Source organism: Haliotis rufescens, unplaced genomic scaffold (assembly GCF_023055435.1).
Source record: "Haliotis rufescens isolate VD_foot unplaced genomic scaffold, xgHalRufe1.0.p SCAF_60, whole genome shotgun sequence".
NCBI classification, from domain to species: domain Eukaryota; kingdom Metazoa; phylum Mollusca; class Gastropoda; order Lepetellida; family Haliotidae; genus Haliotis; species Haliotis rufescens.
Genome location: NW_025964335.1, coordinates 539566 through 565381, shown reverse-complemented (window position 1 = coordinate 565381; position 25816 = coordinate 539566). Strand labels below are relative to the sequence as shown.

Genomic DNA, 25816 nt, shown 5'->3' with positions numbered 1-25816 from the left:
GATGTAATTGGTACCATGGAAACCAAATAATATCAATCAGTACCACGATTTCCTGGTCTGGACAAAAATATTGAAAACAGTGTAGAAATTAATCACAAAGGTTTACAGTCTCAGACATACATACAGGCAGTCATATATATTATTTAGTCATAATGAGAATTTTAAACTAATATTTTCCTGTTTAATAGGCAGGCAGTTCTAAACCAGAAATATTTGTTTAATGACTGGCGGAAAAAAATCTAAAAATGATTTTGTCATTTTATTTTTAAAAATTCATTTCAAGAGTTCTCACACAGTTCCCCTGGCAACATATTAATTTTCTCTTCAGTTTCTCAGTTTATTGATCTATAAAAATGACAAAAATAAAATAACATTCTGGAAATATTTTCAAAGTAACAATTTCATTGTGACAGTTACTTTGAAGATTTATCACAAACAAAAGACCAAAATTGTTGCCAAAACAACTGAGAAATTAGTAATGACTGACTTCCTGATTCAGAAGGTGGAATAAATTTCTTGTTAATAATTCATCACAGTCAACAGCCCAGCTTATCAAATGTTTTTGCCTTATTCTTATAAAAATGTCATTCACAGAGGTTTGTGATTAATTTTATTGATTCATATCTAACACTCATCAGTGTTTTTCATGAGTTTCCGATTTAGGAATTAATCTTAAGAAAAACACCTGTGCTACACACCTGAGAAGCTACATTGTCTACAAACCTCACTGAGTTCTTTTTGAACAAAGCCTTTGTGTCCCCTACTAGCTCTTATAGGTATTGTTTACATAGCCACAAATATCTGTTTCATCTTCAAGGAAGAGAGAATTACAAAGAAGATAACGGGGATGAAATATTTTAAAAAAATAACAATTTGTTCTCGAAAAGAAATATTTCAGCCTACCTATGAACTGAATCAATCACTGGATATTTTGCAAAAAAATTACTCTTTGTGGGTCTCCAGGCGTTTTTGACTCCTCATAAAAAAAGAAATTGTATGTCTTGAAGCGTGACTGATATATCAAAATCAAATTATCAAAATATTCCATCTCGAAAAAGAAATCCCAGGCTCCACCAGGATGCCGTTCCACGAAGCTATCACAGCGCCAAGACGATTGCAGCTCCCATAATTTAACATAGGCTTACAATAGTCGTAGTGCTACGATCACTTCATGAAACGGGGCCCAGAACATCAAGTGGTTGTTCCCGCACAATTTGGCCTGCACATACGTCCCGTGTCCAGATGCCAGAGGCTGCACCCAGTATAAAACATTGATTATTTGCACAACACAATTTCTTATGCCGTTTGATGAGTTGTGCCACACGACATGGCCCGACATTAAATCGCAACAACCTACAGGGTGGGCTACGTTACATTGATCGGGCTCATTTCATGCTACGCAAGTCATGCAAGACATTAAAAAGTCGCCTGTTTTTCAAACAAATACATGCATTTTGGATACCTGCTATACAGAAATAGCCAGTTAACATTCACACGTTTGGACTCTAAAACCTAAATGAGCTTCGTAGTTAGTAGGGAACTAGATTTGCAGGTGAAATCTCATTGTGTGACTCCTGGATTACGAAGTGCCAAGTTCTTGCTTCAACACTCAACCTTCTTCTGATGATTCATCCACTTCCCAAATATTTTGACAGAAATCTCACGTTTGATTAAAAAAGCATCATCCATCTAGCCGACAAGTCATTCATCATCCATCTAGCCGACCACTCATCCATTCATCATCCATCTAGCCGACCACTCATCCATTCATCATCCATCTAGCTGACCACTCATCCATTCATCATCCATCTAGCCAACAAGTCATTCATCATCCATCTAGCGGACCAGTCATCTATTCATCATCCATCTAGCTGACCACTCATCCATTCATCATCCAACTAGCGGACCAGTCATCTATTCATCATCCATCTAGCCGACCAGTCATCCATTCATCATCCATCTAGCGGACCAGTCATCCATTCATCATCCGTCTAGCGGACCAGTCATCTATTCATCATCCATCTAGCGGACCAGTCATCCATTCATCATCCATCTAGCCGACCAGTTATCTATTCATCATCCATCTAGCTGACCAGTCATCCATTCATCATCCATCTAGCCGACCAGTCATCCATTCATCATCCATCTAGCCGACCAGTCATCTATTCATCATCCATCTAGCTGACCAGTCATCCATTCATCATCCATCTAGCTGACCAGTCATCCATTCATCATCCATCTAGCTGACCAGTCATCTATTCATCATCCATCTAGCTGACCAGTCATCCATTCATCATCCATCTAGCGGACCAGTCATCCATTCATCATCAATCTAGCCGACCAGTTATCCATTCTTCATCCATCTAGCCGACTACTCATCCCTTCATCATCAATCTAGCTGACCAGTCATCCATCATCCATGTAGCCAAACAGTCCTCGGTTTATCATCCATCTAGCTGACCAGTCATCCATTCATCATCAATCTAGCCGACCACTCATCCATTCATCATCCATCTAGCCGACCACTCTTCCATTCATCATCCATCTAGCTGACCAGTCATCCATCTAGCCAAACAGTCCTCGGGTTTATCATCCATCTAGCCGACCAGTCATCCATCATCCATCTAGCCGACAAGTCATCCATCATCCATCTAGCAAACAAGTCATCCATCATCAATCTGGCCGACCAGTCATCCATGCATCATCCATCTAGCCAACCAGTCATCCATTCATCATCCATCTAGCTGACCAGTCATCCATTCATCATCCATCTAGCAGACAAGTCATCTATCCATCATCCATCTGGCAGACCAGTCATCCACGCATCAGAAGGGTCAGACAATTGCTTCATGCATAAAAATCTTCATCCATCGTCAATCTACCCAACCAGTCATCCATCTAGCCGACCAGTCAATACTCAGAAGGGTCAGACAATTGTTTCATATTTCATGATCTTTATCCATCGTCTATCTAGCCAACCAGTCATCCATCTTGCCGACCAGTCAATAATCAGAAGAAAGGTCAGACAATTGTTTCACATTTCATGATCTTCATCCATTGTCCATCTAGCCGGCCAGTCATCCATCTAGCCGACCAGTCATCCATCTTGCCGACCAGTCAATACTCAGAAGGGTCAGACAATTGTTTCATATTTCATGATCTTTATCCATCGTCTATCTAGCCAACCAGTCATCCATCTTGCCGACCAGTCAATAATCAGAAGAAAGGTCAGACAATTGTTTCACATTTCATGATCTTCATCCATTGTCCATCTAGCCGGCCAGTCATCCATCTAGCTGACCAGTCATCCATCTTGCCGACCAGTCAATAATCAGAAGAAAGGTCAGACAATTGTTTCAAATGTCATGATCTTTTCCCGTCTAGCCGACCATCGATTCATCATCAGTCAAACAGTCTGTCATCCATCTAGCCAATCAATCATTCACCATCCATCAAGCTGACAATCCATCAAAGTCCATCTACCTCCAACCCTATGTCCATGAACCTCAACACTCAAGGAAACTGGTCAACAACATGCAAGCCTTAATTGGAAAAGTTTATTCGAAGGCTGCAAATTTAATTGATTTAGTCCCTCGAAGCAACAAAACATCTAACAGAATATGGCAATAGCAAGAAACTGAATAAACATCATTACTGAATGTAACTGATGGCCGAAGCATGTCTCCTCCCCCTGTCTCTAAAACGAATCGACAACTTAAATAAACATAGCCATCGATTTCTTGGAATTTCAAATCGATACATTCTATCTAACCTACAACTTCAGTAGAATGTACAAGCGTGATGGTGACGAGGTCTTTTCTAGTTTAGCTTTATGCGTCACTGCAAATGATGATAATATGACAACTTCAAGGGAAAGAAACATCTGATTGACGTGAAATCGTGTTTGTGTATGGCTCAGCATGTTCCTTCTCAATGTAACTTAGAGCATCCAAATTACTTGCTTGGGTCGGATGGTCGGGCTTGCTGACTTGGTTGTGCACGTCATCGTATCTCAATTGCGTGGATCGATGCTCATGATGTCAATCACTGGATTGTCTGGTCCAGAATGGATTATTTACAGAATATAGCTGGAATATTGCTGAGAGGGGCGTAAAACAATGAACGAACAAACAAACTTGCTTGGGAAAAACTTGTGACCTAGACATTGGTCCCATTAATAATGATTTTGATTATGATGATGATCGATTTCGATCCATCATCATCATCATCATTAACCATCACCATCACTAATCAAGGATGGAAATTAGCACTAGCCAGCTAGCCCTTACCACTTTTGTTAGTGTAAAAGGTATCTTAAGGGCTATAATAAATTTTCATCATCATCATCATTAACCATCACCATCACTATTCAAGGATGGAAATTAGCACTAGCCAGCTAGCCCCTACCACATTAAGTTAGTGTTAAAGGTATCTTAAGGGCTATAATCAATTTTCGCTTTATGAATTTTCAAACATGTTTGGGGTACTAATATATTCACCGCCAAAAGAAACGTGCACCATAGAAACATACAACAAAGTATGTAACGTAACTAACAATCAGTCAAGTGTTACAACAGAGTGTCTTTCTTCTTATCACAATATGCTGCATATGATTTCCAAACTTTACATGCTAATTTTGCACGAGACAAATGGTGCATCTCAAGTCATGGATCTGTGACGTCACATGTGATGCATCTCAAGTCATGGATCTATGACGTCACATGTGATGCATTTACGTCACTTTTGGCAATATTCCAGCAATACCATGGCGGGGGACACCAGATATGGGTTTCACACATTGTATCCATCTGAGGATTCGAACCCAGGCCTTCAACATGATGAGCCAATGCTATAACTACTTGGCTACCCACCGCCCCTTTTATGAAGTGAAAACACAGGCCACAAACTTTCACTGAAGCAAATGCCTCCACAAACGCACAGTCCACAAAACAAGTCCACGACACAATAGTGAGTGAGTGAGTTGGGTTTAACGCCGCTTTTAACATTATTCCAGTTATATCACGGCGTGTCAGCTTAATGTGGGAGGAAAGCCCGAAGTGATGCATGTCTCAGACGTTTACCACTTCGGTGAAACCAACGAGCACGGGTATGGTGCTGACAAACCTAGAAACATAATTGGGACGAACCTGGATTCGAACCCACAATCATAGGTTTCTGGCGTGCCCAAGGGACGCAACTCTGCACAGCGAATCGCGGCACCTTAGACGACTGGGCCACCCGTGCCCCCCACGACACAATAGACCCATCTCTAACAAACCCGGGTCATATGTATTTGATTATTTTCCCATAATTCAAGCCATCAAAACTGAAATTCCTACAACATGAATAAATTTAAACAAAATGAATAAAAAACAAAGTTAAAATGAACACAGATGTGAAAACAGCCGAGCGTTTGGATTCATTCCAACGAATCTGAAACACATCTTCCGGGAACTGCATGTGTGCAACATATTTAGTTCATTCAGTAAACAAACGTCAGTATCTTTAGACAACGCACATCAACAATGCACCCAATATATCTTCAAAGAACACCAAGTTCAACTCTTTCTGTTGGCTCCAGAGACAGGTGCTCTAGATGTCATGTTCATAGTGTTTCATCTGATACAGGAGCATCTCACACACAGGTACGGATGCTGACGCTGTGGTCCTGGTGCAAGTACGTTAGTTCAGGTGAAATGGGGTGTATCGGGAAATATTCAGCCTTTGTAGGAGGTGCTGATAAAGATTACTTTCATATTGGTCTCATTGAATACAGTATTATTAATGTCAACTGTGGTTCACTCAGCTATATATTCACCAATCCCTCCAAAATGAAAAATTATAACTAGGTGTGTGTGTGTGTGTGTGTGTGTGTGTGTGTGTGTGTGTGTGTGTGTGTGTGTGTGTGTGTGTGTGTGTGTGTGTGTGTGATATTACTGTATGTGGTCACCATTCTAGGTTAATTTCCATCCCTGACTTCATCATCATCATAATCAGTGATAGTGGGGTAGGCTAGTGGCTAAAGCATCAAGCTGAAGGCTGGTCTTCAATTCACATCATCATCATCATCATCATCATCTGTGGGGCAGCCTATAGTGGTTAAAGCAATGTCATGCTGAAGGCACAATTCCTGAAGCCCATTTCTGGTGTCCCCCCTCCCAAAAGACTTTGCTGGAATCGTGCTAAAAGTGGCGGTGTCTGGTCTGACATGCTTCAGTCAACTATATATTCACCAATCCCTCCAAAATGACTGATGGGAGTTGATCATTGCTGAAACGAACCACGCCACATTTCAAGAAATAGTCTGTAACGACTGTGCCAGTTTCTTGTCTCTTTTGAACGAGAGACTGTTTATATCTGTCTGGAGAAATGCATCTCATCACATAAATATGAAATCTCCAAAGTTTTTTCAAAAGATTCATGATAAACACACACCAAGGGACACCGCTTGTGTCCCTCCACATCTGGCATGATAGACACTTCCAAATGTACCCGAACATGTACGCTTCACCTCAACCCTCACCAGGCAGAGGATTTCAATTTCCGCAATTTTTCAGAACAGTTCCACATGGGTACAGTAATGGGTTTACGGCTGACTGGAATCTCTCACAGACAGGTTACATCAGTCATCTGCTAACTGAAAGTGAAATATTTCATCCCCCTGTCTCTTAAACCCTTATTTAAACCCCTATTTAAACCCTTATCACGTATCTCTGACAAAGAAATTACCAGAGTATAAAACTCCAGTCACATATTCCAACATCAAAATTTATTTTCGTTTTTGATTAAAAATGACAGGAGCTTACTCTTTTTAAACTATTGAGACATATTTTTCTAAATTATGCTTTAGAACTTTTAAGAAAAGCCTCAGTCCATCAAACAATGGTGTCAACTCATTTAGTGAGGTTTGGCTACTCCTAACCGTCATTGTTCTTTAGAAATTGAACATTTTTCCTGTTACGCTCGACTGACAAGTGATGCTTCTAAAATGATGCATTATTTTTGCTATGAAAACACTCAGCTAAAGTCTTTCACCATTCAGTGTCAAAAATGTGAATAGGGTCTCAATCAATGATGGAATATATTGCTTTTTTTTATTTCAAGTCAGAAAAGTATCCTAAAGCTGAGTTCTGCATCATTAATTTCAAACACCATGTCTCGCAGAGAATGAAATTAACAAAAAAATTGTTTTTGCAATCTAAAAATTGATACTCTCCACAGATATTGTTCATTAAACTCCGTTTTAAACCTTCAAAGCTCTGGTAATAATTGCTCCCAGAATAACTAGCATTAACACAAGGATACATTAGTGGGGAATGTTTTCCTGAAAACTCCACACATCAATAATGTATTACGCTACCACCAGCAAACGGCATATTGCACACTGGTGTCACGACCATGACAGTTACTGATATAATCTAACTGTAAACTTAATCACTCTAATCTCTTGTACAATCCTGACAGACCGGCCATAATTGACCAGTGGCCATCTGTCCTGGGTGTCGACCCAGAATTTGTCCTTAAAGCTTTCTGTAAGGGGCTTAGCTTACTTCATCAAATAATGGCGGTTTAGGAAAGATGCTGCTTCGACTGCTGTGTGTTTGGTTTCTGATTAAGGGGCTGACCTTTTGACATTATGGCGATCGGACCTGGGTATTTTTAAATATAATTTCTTCAAGAATATGCTTGTAAACTATCAGATTTTAAACATGTATATCATTTACATGAAATGTTGTCCTGAAAGGAAAGTTCTGTGGTTCCAGAAAACTATTAATGAATCCACTTTTCATAAATCGACAACATTGTATGTTTTGAAAATATAATATTTGGTTGAAAACTCATTTTCCACTCCTGATTTCCAGCCATTGATTTCATGTAAAAACAGAAACGTTTTTTTATTTGAAATGAATTTTTTCATCCCAGACCAAACTAACAACATCAATGAACACTATTTCTACTAAAACATGCAAAATGTATACATATTTCGTGACTTTTGCCTGACTCACTTGTCTCTGTCAAAAACAATTCAGTGTATAATGAAATTGATATTTCCTAGAATTGTTCAAAACTATTTCTCAGTTTTGAGAAAAAATTGATCCTGATTGAAAATGTCAGCTTCCTCAAACTGAGTGCATGAGTACCGGACACTACAGCCTTGACCTTCTTCATACTGAATGAAGGACTGTACGTCATGATATGCTGTTCACAAACACCAGGTGTAAACATTTGTTGGAATTTTACAATTATTTGTGAGTAAAGGTTATACAAAACATGGACCCAGTTTCTTTACATGGACAATTAATTCATACAGATTCACTTCAATTCAGGATGGATAAACAAGTTTGTTTGTTTGTTTGTTTGTTGTTTAACGCCGCACTCAGCAATATTCCAGGTGTATGACGGCGGTATGTAAATAATCAAGTCTGGACCAGACATTCCAGTGATTGACATCATGAGCATCGCCCCACGCAATTGGGATACAATGACATGTATCAACCAAGTCAGCGAGCCTGACCACCCGATCCCTTTAGTCGTGTCTTACTACAAACAGTTGCCTTTAATGGCAAGCATGGGTTGCTGAAGACCTATTCTACCCCGGATCTTCACGGGTATGAATATACATTAAGCTTTAACATTTTAACTTCCATGACTTGAATGTCATTTTAAACAGCTTATTTTGTTTTGGGTTACGTGTTTAGGAATCACCAAGTGAGGCTGTTAAAGTAAATGAGTGAGTGAGTATTGTTTTACGCCACTTTTAGCAATATTCCAGCAATATCACGGCAGGGGACACCAGAAATGAGCTTCACACATTGTACCAATGTCGGGAATCGAACCCGTGTCTTCGGAGTGGCGAGCAAACGCTTTAACCACCAGGCTACCCGACCGCCCCTAGGCAATCATAGTATGGTGGGGGCGGTCGGGTAGCCTGGTGGTTAAAGCGTTTGCTCGTCACGCCGAAGACCCGGGTTCGAATCCTGACATGGGTACAATGTGTGAAGACCATTTCTGGTGTCCCCCGCCATGATATTGCTGGAATATTGCTAAAAGCGGCATAAAACCATACTCACTCACTCACTCACTCATAGTATGGTGAAACATTTACATTAATATTTGACCTGATCACCCATTAAATTTCCAAATGTATAAATGATAGGTATTCTTCTAAAAACTAGGGAAGGAGAGGAGAGGAGAGGAGGTTGTTGAATAACTTGACATGATTCCCAATATCCAGGTCCCAGCTAAATGACATCTCAATTATCTGGATTTTTGGCGTCAAATAACACACTAAATTATGCATAAATGTCACAGGTTATAGTGATGCAGTTCTTCCATTTAGCTAAAATGAAGTCGACAACCAGATGTATCTCTCCTGCCAATATCAACTCATTTACGACAAGAAGTACCAGCTCAGATTTCACCTTGACGTCAAATGCTGTTTTGTTATTGGTGTTTGAATAATTCACAATCTTCCGGAAACAAAAAAGCTATTTCACAACAAAAATTACTAAAATCTGCTTTATCGCAAATGGATAAGAGGTATAATGTATAATTTTACAGCATCGTTTTAGCGAAATTAAATTCTAAAAATATTCAAATATAATGTTGTATTAAGCGTGATAAACATTAATTTGAAACATGAACAAGCTAGGTTAAATCCTGTTGAAACGGAGATGATGTTTTCAGGAAGACTTATTGAAACAATATCAGCTTTCGTCATTACATATTCTCAAGGGTTCTCGTCTGCAGTCTCATTTGAGTTCTCAAGTTCACTGTACAGGTATTGCAATCAAGGCAACATTTAATTCCAATAAACTGAATGAAATCCGCTCTATCAAATCTCCATAGCTCCAAACTAATAACATCTGACAATGTGTCATGACGATAGCTACCCCGGCGTACGACCACAGTCACAACAAAGCAGTCAGACAAAGGTTACATTTCTGTGCCCAGGTAGACCACAGAGCCTGGTAGGACAATGAATCTGTGAGGTCATGTGACCGGCACACGCCAGACACGAGGCACACGAGGTCGATGGAGCGTGGCGCAAGGCAACCAAGTTGGGAAAGGGACAAAGATTTAAGTGGTTTGACCCCCAAGCACGATACAGGTGCGAACACCAGGTAGATGGTCGGGAGGTGAGATTGTGGGGTGGGTAAGCGTGTTCACAATGACTCCGGGGTTACAGGCCTGGGGAGGGAGGGGAGGGATAGGGGTGGGTGGGGGACTTTGTATGTGTTGTTTAATGTTTGAACAAGATGCACTGAGTGACCCACTTGCAGACTATGCTGGGGGTAGGATTTGGGTGGAGATTGGACGGATAATCCTCGTGAGGGAATACACTGAGGGTTTTGGTGGATTGTCGGGGGGGGGGGTATAGTTTCCATGGCAAAAGTATCCATTTGTATTAAAAAGGAAACAAACTCATCTTTTTTTTAAACAGTTTCATTTTGTAACAATAAATGGTAAAACAAAATGTTGGTAAGACTTAAAAGAACTGATAAAATGGCAGCAGATTTTGTGTCTGAAATCTTTACATAATCCAAGGTAAATGAAATGTGTTCAGCAACATCACCATATACGCATATATCACATCATGCTTTTTTACAGAAAACAACCCTGTGGAATACATCAGTATAGATTCTTCAGTGACATTACTCATTACTATGCTCACTTCATCAGAATATTTTTCACATCAGTTATCAGTGCAATAAAGGATATTCCCACCCTTTCCATGGGACTGGTCATTTATTATAGGGGTGGGTCCAAGGGAATCAGGGGAGGGTCACCAAACCATATAACAGTTTTTTCGGGAGGGTCACCAAACCATATAACAGTCTATTGGGGAGGGTCACCAAACCATATAACAGTCTTTTGGGGAGGGTCACCAAACCATATAACAGTCTATTGGGGAGGGTCACCAAACCATATAACAGTCTATTGGGGAGGGTCACCAAACCATATAACAGTCTTTTGGGGAGGGTCACCAAACAATATAACAGTCTTTTGGGGAAGGTCACCAAACAATATAACAGTCTTTTGGGGAGGGTCACCAAACAATATAACAGTCTTTTGGGGAGGGTCACCAAACAATATAACAGTCTTTTGGGGAGGGTCATAAAAAAGGATACACATATTTGGGGAGGGTCATGGAAACTGGATATGATAGATATCATATCATATATCATATCATATCATATCATATCATATCGTATCGTATCATATCATATCATATTGTATATCATATCATATCATACATCATATCATATATAATATATCATATATCATATCATATAGCATACATCGTATCGTATCGTATCATATCTCATATCATATCATATCATATCATATCATATCATATCATATCATATCATATATGTATGAAGTGCCCTTGCATTTTGTCTTTTCTGGGATGGTCAAAATGAAATAAATATCTGGTCCTCAAGTATATCAGAATTGATGATGGGAGTCTGTAAACAAATTAACGAAGTCCCTACTTTACACAACCTCACAAGGGCCTCTTTGTCAACATCACTTTTGAAACCCCTGACCAGCAATTACAAAGGTGTTTCAGCCATGACATCACAGGCACCTCGACTGCCCTGGGTGAGGTTTTCTTCACCCAGGGATAATTAATTAGATTTCTCATTCACATTTCAATAATGAATTTCACCAGCAACTCTGGGTGCGGTTTGACAGCAAGCTGTATGTGGTTGTCGCAATCGTAAGTACATGTCTGTCTCAATCAATACCAGCCCTGTTAGTTACAGTCTTAAAATGCGACATTTGGAGGATCAAGGTGTAACCTTTTCAAGAGTGTTCATATATGGTCAATATGTCTTTGGAAAGGAAATTCTTAACTGTTTGGATTGATTTTCAAGATAAAGGATTAATCTACAGATGTTATTTCTCATGGAAGTAATCGATACCATTCTTTACAAGATGTTAATGTCATGTGAAAACAATATTCTCTATCGTATAGTACATCTAAACATTGCAAGTCATGAATAATTACTGAGATGGCCTTTAAAGCTACTATTCCATTGTTGGTGGGAAAAGTTTAAAAAGACATTGTTCAATAATTTCGTTGATTTCTTCTGATGTTAATTTGCAGTTGTGATGCATGTTGCTTGTTTTGAATCCTGCTTCAATAAACAAAGATTGCAGTTTCATTTTTTTCTTTTTTTCTTTAGGTACTGGGTGCTCAGGTGATGCTGCTGTTTGATGTGCAGAGTCGGGTCCCTTAGATGTGCACAAGCCGAAGTTAACTATGAGATAAATCTCTCTCTCTTTCTCTCTCTCACCAAACATCCCCCAGATAAATCTCTCTCTTTCTCCTGCTTTCTTTCCCTTTCCCTCTCTTTCTCTCTCTCACTAAACATCCCTTAGATAAATCTCTCTTTCTTCTGCTCTTTCCCTTTCCCTCTCTCCCTCTCTTTCTCTCTCTCTCTCACCAAACATCCCCCAGATAATCTCTTTCTCCTGCTCTTTCTCTTTCCCTCTCTCCCTCTCTTTCTCTCTCTCTCTCTCTCACCAAACATCCCCCAGATAAATCTCTCTTTCTCCTGCTCTCTTTCCCTTTCTCTCTCTCCCTCTCTTTCGCTCTCTCACCAAACATCCCCCAGATAAATCTCTCTTTCTCCTGCTCTTTCCCTTTCTCTCTCTCCCTCTCTTTCTCTCTCTCTCGCTCTCTCACCAAACATCCCCCAGATAAATCTCTCTCTCTTTCTCTTTCTCTCTCTCTCCCTCTCTTTCGCTCTCTCACCAAACATCCCCCAGATAAATCTCTCTCTTTCTCCTGCTCTCTTTCCCTTTCTCTCTCTCCCTCTGTTTCTCTCTCTCTCCCTCTCAAGCTCTCTCTCTCAAGTCTTATTTTGCAACTTCCTCTACAGAAACAAGTCCTTAACTGTCAACATACTTATTTATTCTTCACAAAGATGGTTCATATATCCAGTCACAAATTCATTTTTTATTTATGACGCATGCATGTAGCTTCATCTATCGCCAACCGATGATATCACCGTTGCTGTTTTGTCTTTTGGCTCCAGGTAGTCTGTGTCAATAGGAAAATATAGATTTTTCCCTCTCCTTGCCAATAATTGAATACTCCAGATAGTCTTACCAAAGAAAATGACTCATTAACAAAGTTAGCATGTCAATAAATCTATTTACACCATTATCAAAAGCACTGTGTTCACAAATGCGTATCAATTCCTTCATGCATTATTGGGTTGTACTGATAACATATTTCGAAAAAGGCCAGATCTATTTAATTTCTTGTTTTACTATTGATTGATTGATTGGCTTGTTGTTTTACGCTGCACTCAGCAATATTCCAGCTATATGACGGTGGTAAATAATCGAGTCTGGACCAGACAATCCAGTGATTGATATCATGAGCATCGATCCATGCAATTGGGATCGATGACATGCATCAACCAAGTCAGCAAGCCTGACCACCCAATCCCTTTAGTCGCCTTTTATGACAAGCGTAGTCACCTTTTACGGCAAGCATGGGTTGCTGAAGACCTATTCTACCCCAGAATCTTCACGGGTCTCTTGTATTACCAATCAGCCATAGATTATTTTCCATTCTCATAAAGAAATACATTCTGTAATGTTTGTTTGTTGTTTAGTGACGCACACAGCAATATTCCAGTTTTATGACGGCAGTCAGGAAATAATCGAGTCTGGACCAGACAATCTAGGGATTGACATCATGAGCATCTATCTACGCGAATGGGATACGATGACATGCATCAATAAAATCAGCGAGCCTGGCCACCCGATCCTGTTAGTTGCCTTTTACGGCAAGCATAGGTTGCTGAAGACCTATTCTACCCCGGATCTGTTCTGTAATGGGAGGTATCTGTGTCTAGTTACCTATTACCCTAAAACTGACAGCAATAACTGAACAAAGAGTTTGCCACTGATGTGGCTATATCCCCCGCCCCTGTTGCAGAATTTATGACATAATTAAATCTAAACAAACCCTAACCTTTTTTAACCGAGGTGGAACTTGTCATGGAAACTGTCAAAAAAAAAAAGAGTTTGTACCTAAGTCCATCTTGTTGCCATGGAAACATAAAAAATAAAAATTTCTAAAATTTCTAAATAGCAAAAGACACCAGTTCAGCATATACCTGACAAACCTGCACAGTTTCATGACAAAATATTGAACGGTTTATGAGTTATGCTCCGGAAATGAACCCTACCCTCACAGAACCTAAGTCCATCTTGTTGACATGGAAACATAAAAAATAAAAATTTCTAAAATTTCTAATTATATCAAAAGGCACCATTTCAGCATGTACCTGACAGACCTGCAAAGTTTCATGAAAAAATATTGAACGGTTTCTGAGTTATGCTCCGAAAACGAAACGTGACGGACGGACGGATGGAGCCCGTTTCTGTATCCCCCGCCAACTTTGTTGGGCGGGGGGATAATAATGTTGCCTTTTGTTATAAAAAAACAAAAGCAACAGTGACAGAAATGACCCAGCCATTAACAAATGTCCCCCTTCCCTGAATACTGCATAGAAGCAAGGTTCTTATAAACATCAAAGACAATACATAGATCTACTGTGAACTGTAGGCCCCAACACCTTTTCCAAGAAACACAATTTTTTATAGAAATTGCCATATTTCTTTGTTTATAAAAAAAACCACATTCTTTTCCATTCTTCATATTTTGCATTCTACAAAACCACAAACAATCCCTGCATATACATTTGAAAGCATCAAACTAAAAAAATTATTATCATGCAAAAATGTCTGTAAACATACATCCGAAATGAGATAAATCCCATCCCTTTGAAGTCCATTTTTCCATTCATATGGAGATCTATCTATTCTTTTTCTTTCAAAGAGAAGCAATCCTTCAAAACAACATGACAGGATTAAATGAATTAGATATTACAGAATTGTAATATATTTGTAGCCACAACGGCTTCATGCCATTCCTTTGTCCTCCCCGTTATAACACAACTGTTTGTGTGTACAGGGTAAATAGCTCCGCTATCGACAGCCATGTTAATATAATCTTTCACTCGCACTCACAAGCCGTTAATCGATTGGCCGGTGAAATCACGGCGGCTTGCCACCTGTCATCATGTTGCTGAGGACTGGGATGCTTTTATCTCGTTAAGTCACCTGTCTAGCACAGGTAAGCTAGACAAAGCAGCGTACACCTGAGCTTGGAACCCCACTATACAGCCCTGCCTGTAAAGTTCACTATAAAGCACTCAATAAGAGTCAAATTATTTGGTCCTGGTAATCTGGTATTGAAGAATTCACTCGCCAAGGTGGACAATGAAAATGTCACAGTTAATAAGAATCAAATATCATTGCATTCAGACAGTCGTTGTTTAATAAAAGTGATGTCAAAATCTGTTTCTTTTGTCCTTACAACATGTTCTGAGATGAATGAGGATCTAATTATGAAATATTCCATCAATAGCAGTATTAGGCAGTAAGGGGGCCAGGGGATGCTCATACTTGAATCAAATGACCCTGTAAATATTTCAATTTTATCATAGGATTAAGATAAAAACTACTGATTTTCATCCTTAACTTCAAACACTGTACAGCAACAATAAGAACAATTAGTGGTCCATCCCTAAATGGCACTCTGATTCCACACACAAAACAATCACACAGTTGTCATGGCAGACATCTCGTCTTTCTGTAACGCTATCTCTATTTTTCAGTGAAGTTATACTTCTTTATACAAGAAAGTTTTGTTGAGCAAATCAAATCAAACTTTGTCCTTGCTATCAAGATACGCATGATATCCTGACCATATTTGTGAGTGAGTGATTGACATCATGAGCATCGATCCATGCAATTGGGATCGATGACATGCATCAACCAAGTCAGCGAGCCTGGCCACCCGATCCCGTTAGTCGCATCTTACGACAAGCATAGTCGCCTTTTACGGCAAGTATGGGTTGCTGAATACCTATTCTAACCCGGAATCTTCACGGGTCCCTGACCTTATTAAGATATGCATGATATCCTGACCTTGTTATCGAGATATGCATGATATTCTGACCTTGTTATCAAGATATGCATGATATCCTGACCTTGTTATCAAGATATGCATGATATCCTGACCTTGTTATCAAGATATGCATGATATCCTGACCTTGTTATCAAGATATGCATGATATCCTGACCTTGTTATCAAGATATGCATGGTATCCTAACTTTGTTATCAAGATATGCATGATATCCTGACCTTGTTATCGAAATATGCATGATATCCTGACCTTGTTATCAAGATATGCATGATATCCTGACCTTGTTATCAAGATATGCATGATATCCTGACCTTGTTATCAAGATATGCATGATATCCTGACCTTGTTATCAAGATATGCATGATATCCTGACCTATTGATATGCATATCCTGACCTTGTTATCGAGATATGCATGATATCCTGACCTTTTTATCGAGATATGCATGATATCCTAACCTTGTTATCGAGATATGCATGATATATTCTTCAGAAACTACAAACTAAGAAAGTTAAATATAATTACAATCCAATAGACCGAAACTTTAGTTTCTGTTAATCCTTAACTGACACAACATGATGAAATCTGGCTTTCCTCCCCTTTGAAATACTGGATATTCTATCAACATCGCTCTGATCGAAACTCCACACATCTTATAATTGGACATATTCAAACAGTTGGCTAATATGAAATATTCATCATCTTACTACTAAAAACAGCTTCCCATCAATTAGCATTCCAGCAAATTAAATCTTTCTACACCAACTTCATTTGAGGTTGACAAGAAGAAAAATGCAGTTGAAAGGATAGCAGTATGTGTATAATTCAAACACTCTGGGTCATAACGCTACCATCTAAATAGCCCCAATGAGACTGTCGAGATTCTTTGCGAGCATATAATTCAATATCAGCCATTGTCTGGCCCATCTCTGTACATTATTTTACACAATGACCCTCCTCCCCTGAAGGGAAACCGAACTAATCGATCTCGTCTCTACTATGACCTCATCCCAGTTCATATCCTGTTAGCTTCGAGGTCAGGCGATCGCCTCAAAGCTTTTCGCTCAATGTCGGCCAGGTCGTATCAAGATTGATTAGAAGAATCAATAGCGCCAGCATTAGTTCTTTCAGTTTCATTCAAATTCTTTACGACATCGTGGTTCCAGTCTTGGGGACAAAAATCGGTGAATAATTTGTGTCCATTTTGCAGTGTCGACATGAGAACCTGTTGGAGGGATTCTAGCGCACCGTTTCTGCTCGCATGCTGCTGCACAATCATGGCGGCACACGTTACACCAGCAATAACCAAACTAATCACTTCTTTGAGTTCCTGCGAGTGGGAATGAATCTGCGATACTGCTGATTGGGTGCAGTCATAAGTGAAGGCAGTTCTTGCTTCCATTAACTGCGAAGCTTGGCCCTAAAGAAAGTCTTGATTAAAATCTGGTCCTTCAAACCTTCGCAAATCACCAAATCAATTCCAGAAGTTTAAAAATTTAAATAAAGTATGTGATAAAATTGTCATTATTTTGATAAACAAAATGCTCGTAAAAGTCTCACAAAAATAAACGAATGTGTGAGTCTTGAAAAAGCTTGAATGAATTATTTTCTTACTCTGAAATATTTAGTTCTTTCGAACATGAAAGTTCGCCTCTTTTTGACTGATTCGATAAGTCATGTTTTGTGGTCATGTTATCTATGACTTGCTGTTTCTGATTTTAGTCCCATTGGTTGTTTAAAGCATGGTACCCGTTGTTGTCATTTGTTGTCATGTTTGTTGTCATGTTTGCATGACATAGAGAATATGGTCTTGCGGTCATGACACCTTTAGAATATGATCATGTCAGGAAAATTACCATACCGTATTCGACGTAATAAGTGCCCACGGCGATATTTGCTAATATATTGGCTCGTGAACAATCCCAATTAGCACCCTTTCTGATTGATCAATGTACACAATACTTATTTATTTGATTATAATACGCACTCGTGTATTATATGCACCCTTAATTATGGGCAATTAAATTCTAGAAAAAAAATATATCTCTCCTATATAAACATTTCAGGGTTCCAGCATAAACCACGACATTTATCTTTCATCTCTGTTTTTTCGACAGAATAATATTCTAATAAGAGCCCCCTATTTCTAATTTTGAGAGCGCCCTGGGTGCTTATTACGTCGAAAACGGTATTTTCTTGTGTAGGTAATACATGTGTGTGTACAAAGTGCACAACCTATTCTGGAGTACAGGTTTCGGGGGGAAATACTTTCTGGTTTATGACTCCAGTAACTACACCTTTTCACTTTAAGTCTTGGCCAGAAATTAATTTTATCAATATTACATAAATTTTGAATAAAATTAATGAAATCAATTTTACATTTTAGCTGGAAACACTTTGATCATTTGTTATAGTAAGAGTGTAACAATGGTCGACATCAGCAGGCTTAGTTTATCGTTGACATATTTACAGTGTTACGTGCTAGCTGTAACGATTTTCCTTTGGGGTAAAAACAATAAAAAAGCATTGTCTGTGCATAATGCATACCCCCTACACAGCTGCATATATTTTTAAAAAGTGCACACACAAGATTATGCACAATATGTTTGGCATAACGTCATGCTTGTCTGGTGTGTCAGAGCGTTGTACAAAGAAAGGTAATATATGGTTTGTGTAATGAAACTTTTGACATCATACATTTATAAGTGAGTGAGTGAGTTGGGTTTAACGCCGCTTTTTACATTATTCCAGTTATATCACAGTGTGTCAGCTTAATGTGGGAGGAAAGCCCGAAGTGATGCAGGTCTCAGACGTTTACCACTTCGGTGAAACCCACGAGCACGGGTATGGTGCTGACAAACCTAGAAACATAATCGGGGCGAACCGGGATTCGAACCCACATTCATGGGTTTCTGGCGTGCCCAAGGGACGCAACTCTGCACAGCGAATCGCGGCGCCTTGGACGACTGGGCCACCCGTGCCCCCTCATACATTTATAAAAATAAGAAATTGGATATATAGACATTGTTAGAAAGGTCACCATCTTACATTAACAACTGATCACAAGACAGAATATTCAAAATATGTGACAAAACGATCAATTTGTTTTAAATATATATATAAGAAGAACAAGCTAAACATCGATATCACTAACTGCGTGGCCTTCTGATTATATATGCTATTACTTTCAACGATTCCGGATACTCTCTTTGCCTCTGTTATCAAATTCATGAATTCCATGCATATCCATGAAAGATACCTCACAAATTATTCATGAGATCTAGTATGATTAGATGCATACCCAATCATAGGAGTATGACATTGATTCTGGTAGGAAAACGCATCCATCAGAGGAGAGAAGACTTTGTCTTGACAATACACCATCATTTATGTATGAGTGAAAATGGCATAAACGTCATATAATATGAATACTGATCTAACGAAACACCATAAACAAGATTTTCTACCCAGATTTGCATATTTATATTTCCTCTATAACATTGAATAAAACATTCCAATTCAAAGAACGAAATATTTATGTAGAATATATTGCAAATGATTGTTCCGTTGCCATCTTATTCCTGTAGGGCCACAGGTGGTCCAGTCGTCTAAGGCTCTGCAATTCGCTGTGCAGAGTTGTGTCCCTTGGGCACACCAGGAACCTATGATTGTGGGTTTGAATCATAATTCAGCTCAATTATGTTTCTAGGTTTTTTAGCACCATACCCGTGCTCGTGGGTTTTATTGAAGTGGTAAACGTCTACGACCTGTGTCACTTCAGGCTTTCCTCCCACATTAAGCTGACATGCCGTGATATAACTGGAACACTGTTAAAAGCGGCGTTAATCCCAACTGTATTTGATCTGCTAAAAGTAATATAAGAGTGTCTCATTCAACAAAAAGATTCAAATATAAAGAAATATGTTACTGTGTTCAAGTTCAATTATTCATCTGAAAAGAATACCACACACAATACAAACACAGTGAACAAGCTTGGCGGATTGACACACAAAGCATATCACACCAATGACATTCTTGTGTATATGATTCTGGAAACAATGCACATCCAGAATGTCGTAATAATTCATTCTCTCCTCGTAACCAAATGAAGCATGGTTCAGCACATGTTCATTACGTACAGAACAAGAGCAACTAGCTACACTAACTAGACGGAACGACATGTTACCTCGACGTAAGACTTGAGATGTAGGCCCCTGATCCCAACCAGATGCCATGGCTTTTTCTACACAGACAAAAAAGAAACAAAAAATACAGTAAACAAACGCAAGCAGATACATACATGGTCAACATCTATCATTTCACACTTAACAAAGCATACTAGCAAGATGGAGGTTGCTACACACATCATGATGCAAAAAGCCAAGGTGCTAGCAAAGTTCCTTTGAAATAAATTTCAATTATTTCGAAAGAAATCATGTCATATGACCCCTTAAATGAAAGGAAATATTCTTCTCTTTCTTCTGAATACCCACATGGAACATAATTAATTTAAACTTTAAAGTTTAAAAGTTAAAGTTTTCATACAAGTGTTGTGGAGGTGTTGAAAGTCTGACACCAACCATGGTAGAAACATGTCACACATGTCTCAGTTAAACTTTTAAATATGAATTATTCAGCATATTCATTATTTCTCATCTTCTGCGATTACAAATAAGCTTCAAGCTTGAACACTATCATCACCTTCAAATAGAACATAAACGTGTTCATTCACCACCCTCAAAATAATCCAGACAAAAGACAAATACTCGTTTATATAGAAGGAATATTTGGGGCATGTTAGGCCAGTATACATTAAATTGATGTTCCACTCCGTCCACCTCACCACCAAACACCTGCATTGTATCACTATGTGGTCCTAAGTACACACAGACAAAGAAACTTGAATGTTCCTTTCCTTCATCGCGGGATGCTATACATCAGTATCCTGCCAAACAGTAAACTTTATAACATCCATGGACACTTAATGTACACAGATGCTTGAATTTTTTATTTAAAAAAAAGGCTAAAAAACAAACAAAAAAGAGGTCACTTTTTAAATATTTTGAAGGAAAATCTAACAAATTGTTTGAGTTGACGGATGCAAAGTAGCACACAATTTATGGATAACAACTTCTTTAATATACCGTTATAGCGATGTTTCAGTTAATATCCTTTTACGGTTGTCATCAAGACTTTGAAATCTAATAAATATTTTTTACAGATTCTTTGGAATATTGGCAAACCGAGAATAAAATAAAATGTGACAAACACAGATATGTATTGTTTGTACTGGTTTCTATACATCATAAACTAGTTTGTAAATCTTTTGTTTAATTAACATATATAATCCCAAAGTAGGAAAATGAAGAAAATACCTCTGAAAACATACACTGATTGAAACAGTATATCTAAACATAACCTCATCCTCAACAAAATAATGTTGTTTTAAAAGTGCATTTATCAACAAAAGGCTATTGAATGGAAAAAAAACATTTATATGAAACAAGGAATTTTCTTGATCATGCATTGTCCAAAGGGAGGTAAAGTCCAACAAAACAAGCTCTTTCTCATTATTCAAGCTATTGCAGAAAGTAAAATAAAGAAATTTTGTGAAATCAAACCAAAATGATTGAAATAAAAATGAAAATGCATAGCCACAATGATACGAGTCAATGCGACATTGAACATCGAACATTGAAACATACAAATGCAATGAAATCAACAAAACTACACAAATGACCTTCTCGATGTTTTGTTTATGCATGTTCTATATTATGGAGCTCCACATAGGATGAAATGCTTGTGCAACTAGTAGTAGTAGTAGTCGTAGTAGTTGTAGTTGCTGTAGCAGTAGCAGTAGTAACAGTAGTCGAAATAGTAGTAATAGTAATAGCAATAGTAAAAGTGGTGGTAGTAGTAGTAGTAGTCGTAATAGTAGTAGCAGTAGTTGCTGTAGCTGAAGCAGTAGCAACGGAAGTCGGAATAGTAGTAATAGTATAAGGAATAGTAGTAGTAGTAGTGGTAGTAGACGTAGTAGTTGTAAAAGTTGTGGTAGACGTAGTAGCAGTAGTAGGAGTAGGAGTAGAAGTAGAAGTAGTGGTAGTGGTAGTGGTAGTGGTAGTGGTAGCAGTAGGAGTAGTGGCAGTGGTATCAGTAGTAGTAGTAGTAGTAGTAGTAGTAGTTGAAATGGTAGTAGTAGTAGTAATTGTAGTAGTAGTAGTAGTAGCAGCAGTAGTAGTAGTGGTAGTAGTTGCGGTAGCTTTAGCAGATGTGGTAGTAGTAGAGGTAACAGTAGCAGACATAGTAGTAGAAGTAGTAGTAGTAGTAGTAGCAGTAGCAGACGTAGTAGTAGTAGTAGTAGAGATAGCAGTAGCAAACGTAGTAGCAGTAGTGGTAGCAGCAGTAGTAGTGGTAGTAGTAGTAACAGCAGTAGTAGTCAAAATAGCAGCAGTAGTAGTAGCAGCAGTAGAAGTAGTAGTGGTAGTAGTAGTAGTGGAGATAGCAGTAGCAAACATAGTAGCAGTAGTGGTAGCAGCAGCAGTAGTAGTCGTAATAGCAGCAGTAGTAGTAGCAGCAGTAGAAGTAGTAGTGGTAGTAGTAGTAGTAGGAGGAGGAGGAGGAGGAGGAGCAGCAGTAGTAGTAGTAGTAGTAATAGTAGTAGTAGTAGAAAAGCTTCAATAAGACACAGTGTGGTTTAAATCTATTTCGATACACACAGCTCAAGAAATCTGTAAGACAACAAAGAATGATCTTCAAATCACAAGTAACATGTTTAAATGCAGGCCCATCCCTTTTCATATAAAATAGCAATATGTCCATCAATATATCATACATTTATCACCAGCACTAACACCCGATTACCTGGTAATTAAATACAAATTTATGTTACAGCAACTGACGACCTCATGTTGTAACAGCATGCTACAATATGCTATTAATACCAAGGCGAACAGCCTACAGTCAAACAGCCATTGTTACAACAAGCCTGGTTACATTTGATTACAATGTTACATTTGTTTGTTTTATTTTTTGACTCCTTCCCAAGTGTATCTTCCAGAATGTGTTATTTCTAGACCCCTGCTGTGAGCGATAGAAGACGTTTCACCTCAGCTTCCTTTTAACATTTCTCGGCTGTTCACATGATTGACAGGTCAGAAGGCTTTAACATAGCGGTGGGGCAGACACGAGTTATCTCCCTTGAAACCTGATCACAAACTGACATTTCTGTTGGAGGAAGCTGCTTACTGAAGGATAGAGTCAGGTGCTTGACTTGTGTTCGTACTGTAATACACCAACACCACATGCTAGGAGGTTAATGGCTCCGAATTCGGGAGAAGCCTGGTACTAAAAACAGTTATGTTGACTGGGAACGGCACAATTTGTTGGTAGTTCAATTTCAGTGATAAAGATTTCACTTTAAAGGAATGTGTCTTTCAAATCTAGGTGTGTGTTTGTTGTTTATCGCCACACTCAGAAATATTCCAGCTATATGGTTGTGGTCTGTAAATAATCGACTCTGGACCTGACAATCCAGTGATTGACAGCATGAGCATTAACCTACGTATTTGGGATACGATGACATGCATCAACGAAGTCACTGACCATCCTATGAGGATGCTTTTTACAACAGGTATAGGGCAGTGGGGACCACTTCTGACCCTGGTTACCTAGATAGTGAATGACAGTGGGGGCAAGGGGTGGGGTAGCCTAGTGGTTAAAGCGGTAGCTCATTACACCGAAGACCCGGGTTTGATCCCCCACTTGGGTACAATGTGTGAAGTCCATTTCTGGTGTACTGCCATGATATTGCTGGAATATTTCAAAAAAAAAGTGTAAAACCAAACTCACTCACTTACTCTGACAATGAGCATCTTTCCAATGTCAGTGACTAAAAAAGTCCACAAACCCATCAGTCAACCATCCCTACTTACTCCACAAACCCATCAGTCCACTCATACTTACTCCACAAACCAATCATTCCACTCATACTTACTCCACAAACCCATCAGTCCACTCTTACTTACTCCTCAAACCAATCAGTCCACCACCCCTACTTAGTCCACAAACCCATCAGTCCACCACCCTACTTACTCCACAAACCAATCAGTCCACTCTTACTTACTCCTCAAACCAATCAGTCCACCACCCCTACTTACTCCACAAACCAATCAGTCCACTCTTACTTACTCCTCAAACCAATCAGTCCACCACCCCTACTTACTCCACAAACCAATCAGTCCACTCTTACTTACTCCTCAAACCAATCAGTCCACCACCCCTACTTACTCCACAAACCAATCAGTCCACTCCTACTTACTCCACAAACCCATCAGTCCACCACCCTATTTAGTCCACAAACCCATCAGTCCTCCACCCCTACTTACTCCACAAACCAATCAGTCCACCCCTACTTACTCCACAAACCAATCAGTCCACCACCCCTACTTACTCCACAAACCCATCAGTCCACCCCTACTTACTCCACAAACCAATCAGTCCACCACCCTACTTACTCCACAAACCAATCAGTCCACCACCCTACTTACTCCACAAACCCATCAGTCCATCACCCCTACTTACTCCACAAACCCATCAGTCCACCCCTACTTACTCTACAAACCCATCAGTCCACCACCCTACTTAGTCCACAAACCAATCAGTCCACCACCCTACTTACTCCACAAACCCATCAGTCCATCACCCCTACTTACTCCACAAACCCATCAGTCCACCACCACCCGCTCCCCCCCCCCCCCCCCCTACTTACTCCTCAAACCCCATCAGTCCACCACCCCTCCTTACTCCACAAACCCATCAGTCCACCCCTACTTACTCCACAAACCAATCAGTCCACCACCCTACTTAGTCCACAAACCCATCAGTCCACCACCCTACTTAGTCCACAAACCCATCAGTCCACCACCCTACTTACTCTACAAACCCATAAGTCCACCACTCCTACTTACTCCACAAACCCATAAGTCCACCACTCCTACTTACTCCACAAACCCATCAGTCCACCACCCTACTTAGTCCACAAACCCATCAGTCCACCACCCTACTTACTCTACAAACCCATAAGTCCACCACTCCTACTTACTCCACAAACCCATCAGTCCACCACTCCTACTTACTCCACAAACCAATCAGTCCACAACCCCTACTTACTCTACAAACCCATCAGACCACCACCCCTACTTACTCCACAAACCCATCAGTCCACCACCCCTACTTACTCCTCAAAACCCATCAGTCCACCCCTACTTACTCCACAAACCCATCAGTCTACCACTCCTACTTACTCCACAAACCCATCAGTCCACCCCTACTTACTCTACAAACCCATCAGTCCACCCCTACTTACTCCACAAACCCATCAGTCCACCACCCCTACTTACTCCACAAACCCATCAGTCTACCACCCCTACTTACTCCACAAACCCATCAGTCTACCACTCCTTCTTACTCCACAGACCCATCAGTCCACCCCTACTTACTCCACAAACCCATCAGTCCACCACCCCTACTTACTCCACAAACCAATCAGTCCACTCCTACTTACTCCACAAACCCATCAGTCCACCACCCTATTTAGTCCACAAACCCATCAGTCCTCCACCCCTACTTACTCCACAAACCAATCAGTCCACCCCTACTTACTCCACAAACCAATCAGTCCACCACCCCTACTTACTCCACAAACCCATCAGTCCACCCCTACTTACTCCACAAACCAATCAGTCCACCACCCTACTTACTCCACAAACCCATCAGTCCACCCCTACTTACTCCACA

The 25816-nt window shown here is 39.6% G+C and overlaps 1 protein-coding gene across 14 annotated transcripts in view; it reads right to left on the bottom strand.

Annotated features, from left to right (window-relative positions):
- Nucleotides 1-25816, bottom strand: part of LOC124140753 (CUGBP Elav-like family member 3-A) — a 272175-nt gene that overhangs the window by 84127 nt on the left and 162232 nt on the right. For all 14 annotated transcript variants that reach the window (XM_046508472.2, XM_046508480.2, XM_046508471.2 and 11 more), the window contains exon 4: nucleotides 20208-20264. In XM_046508472.2, coding sequence (XP_046364428.1) covers nucleotides 20208-20264 — 57 coding nt within the window. The remainder of the gene's footprint in view (nucleotides 1-20207; nucleotides 20265-25816) is intronic.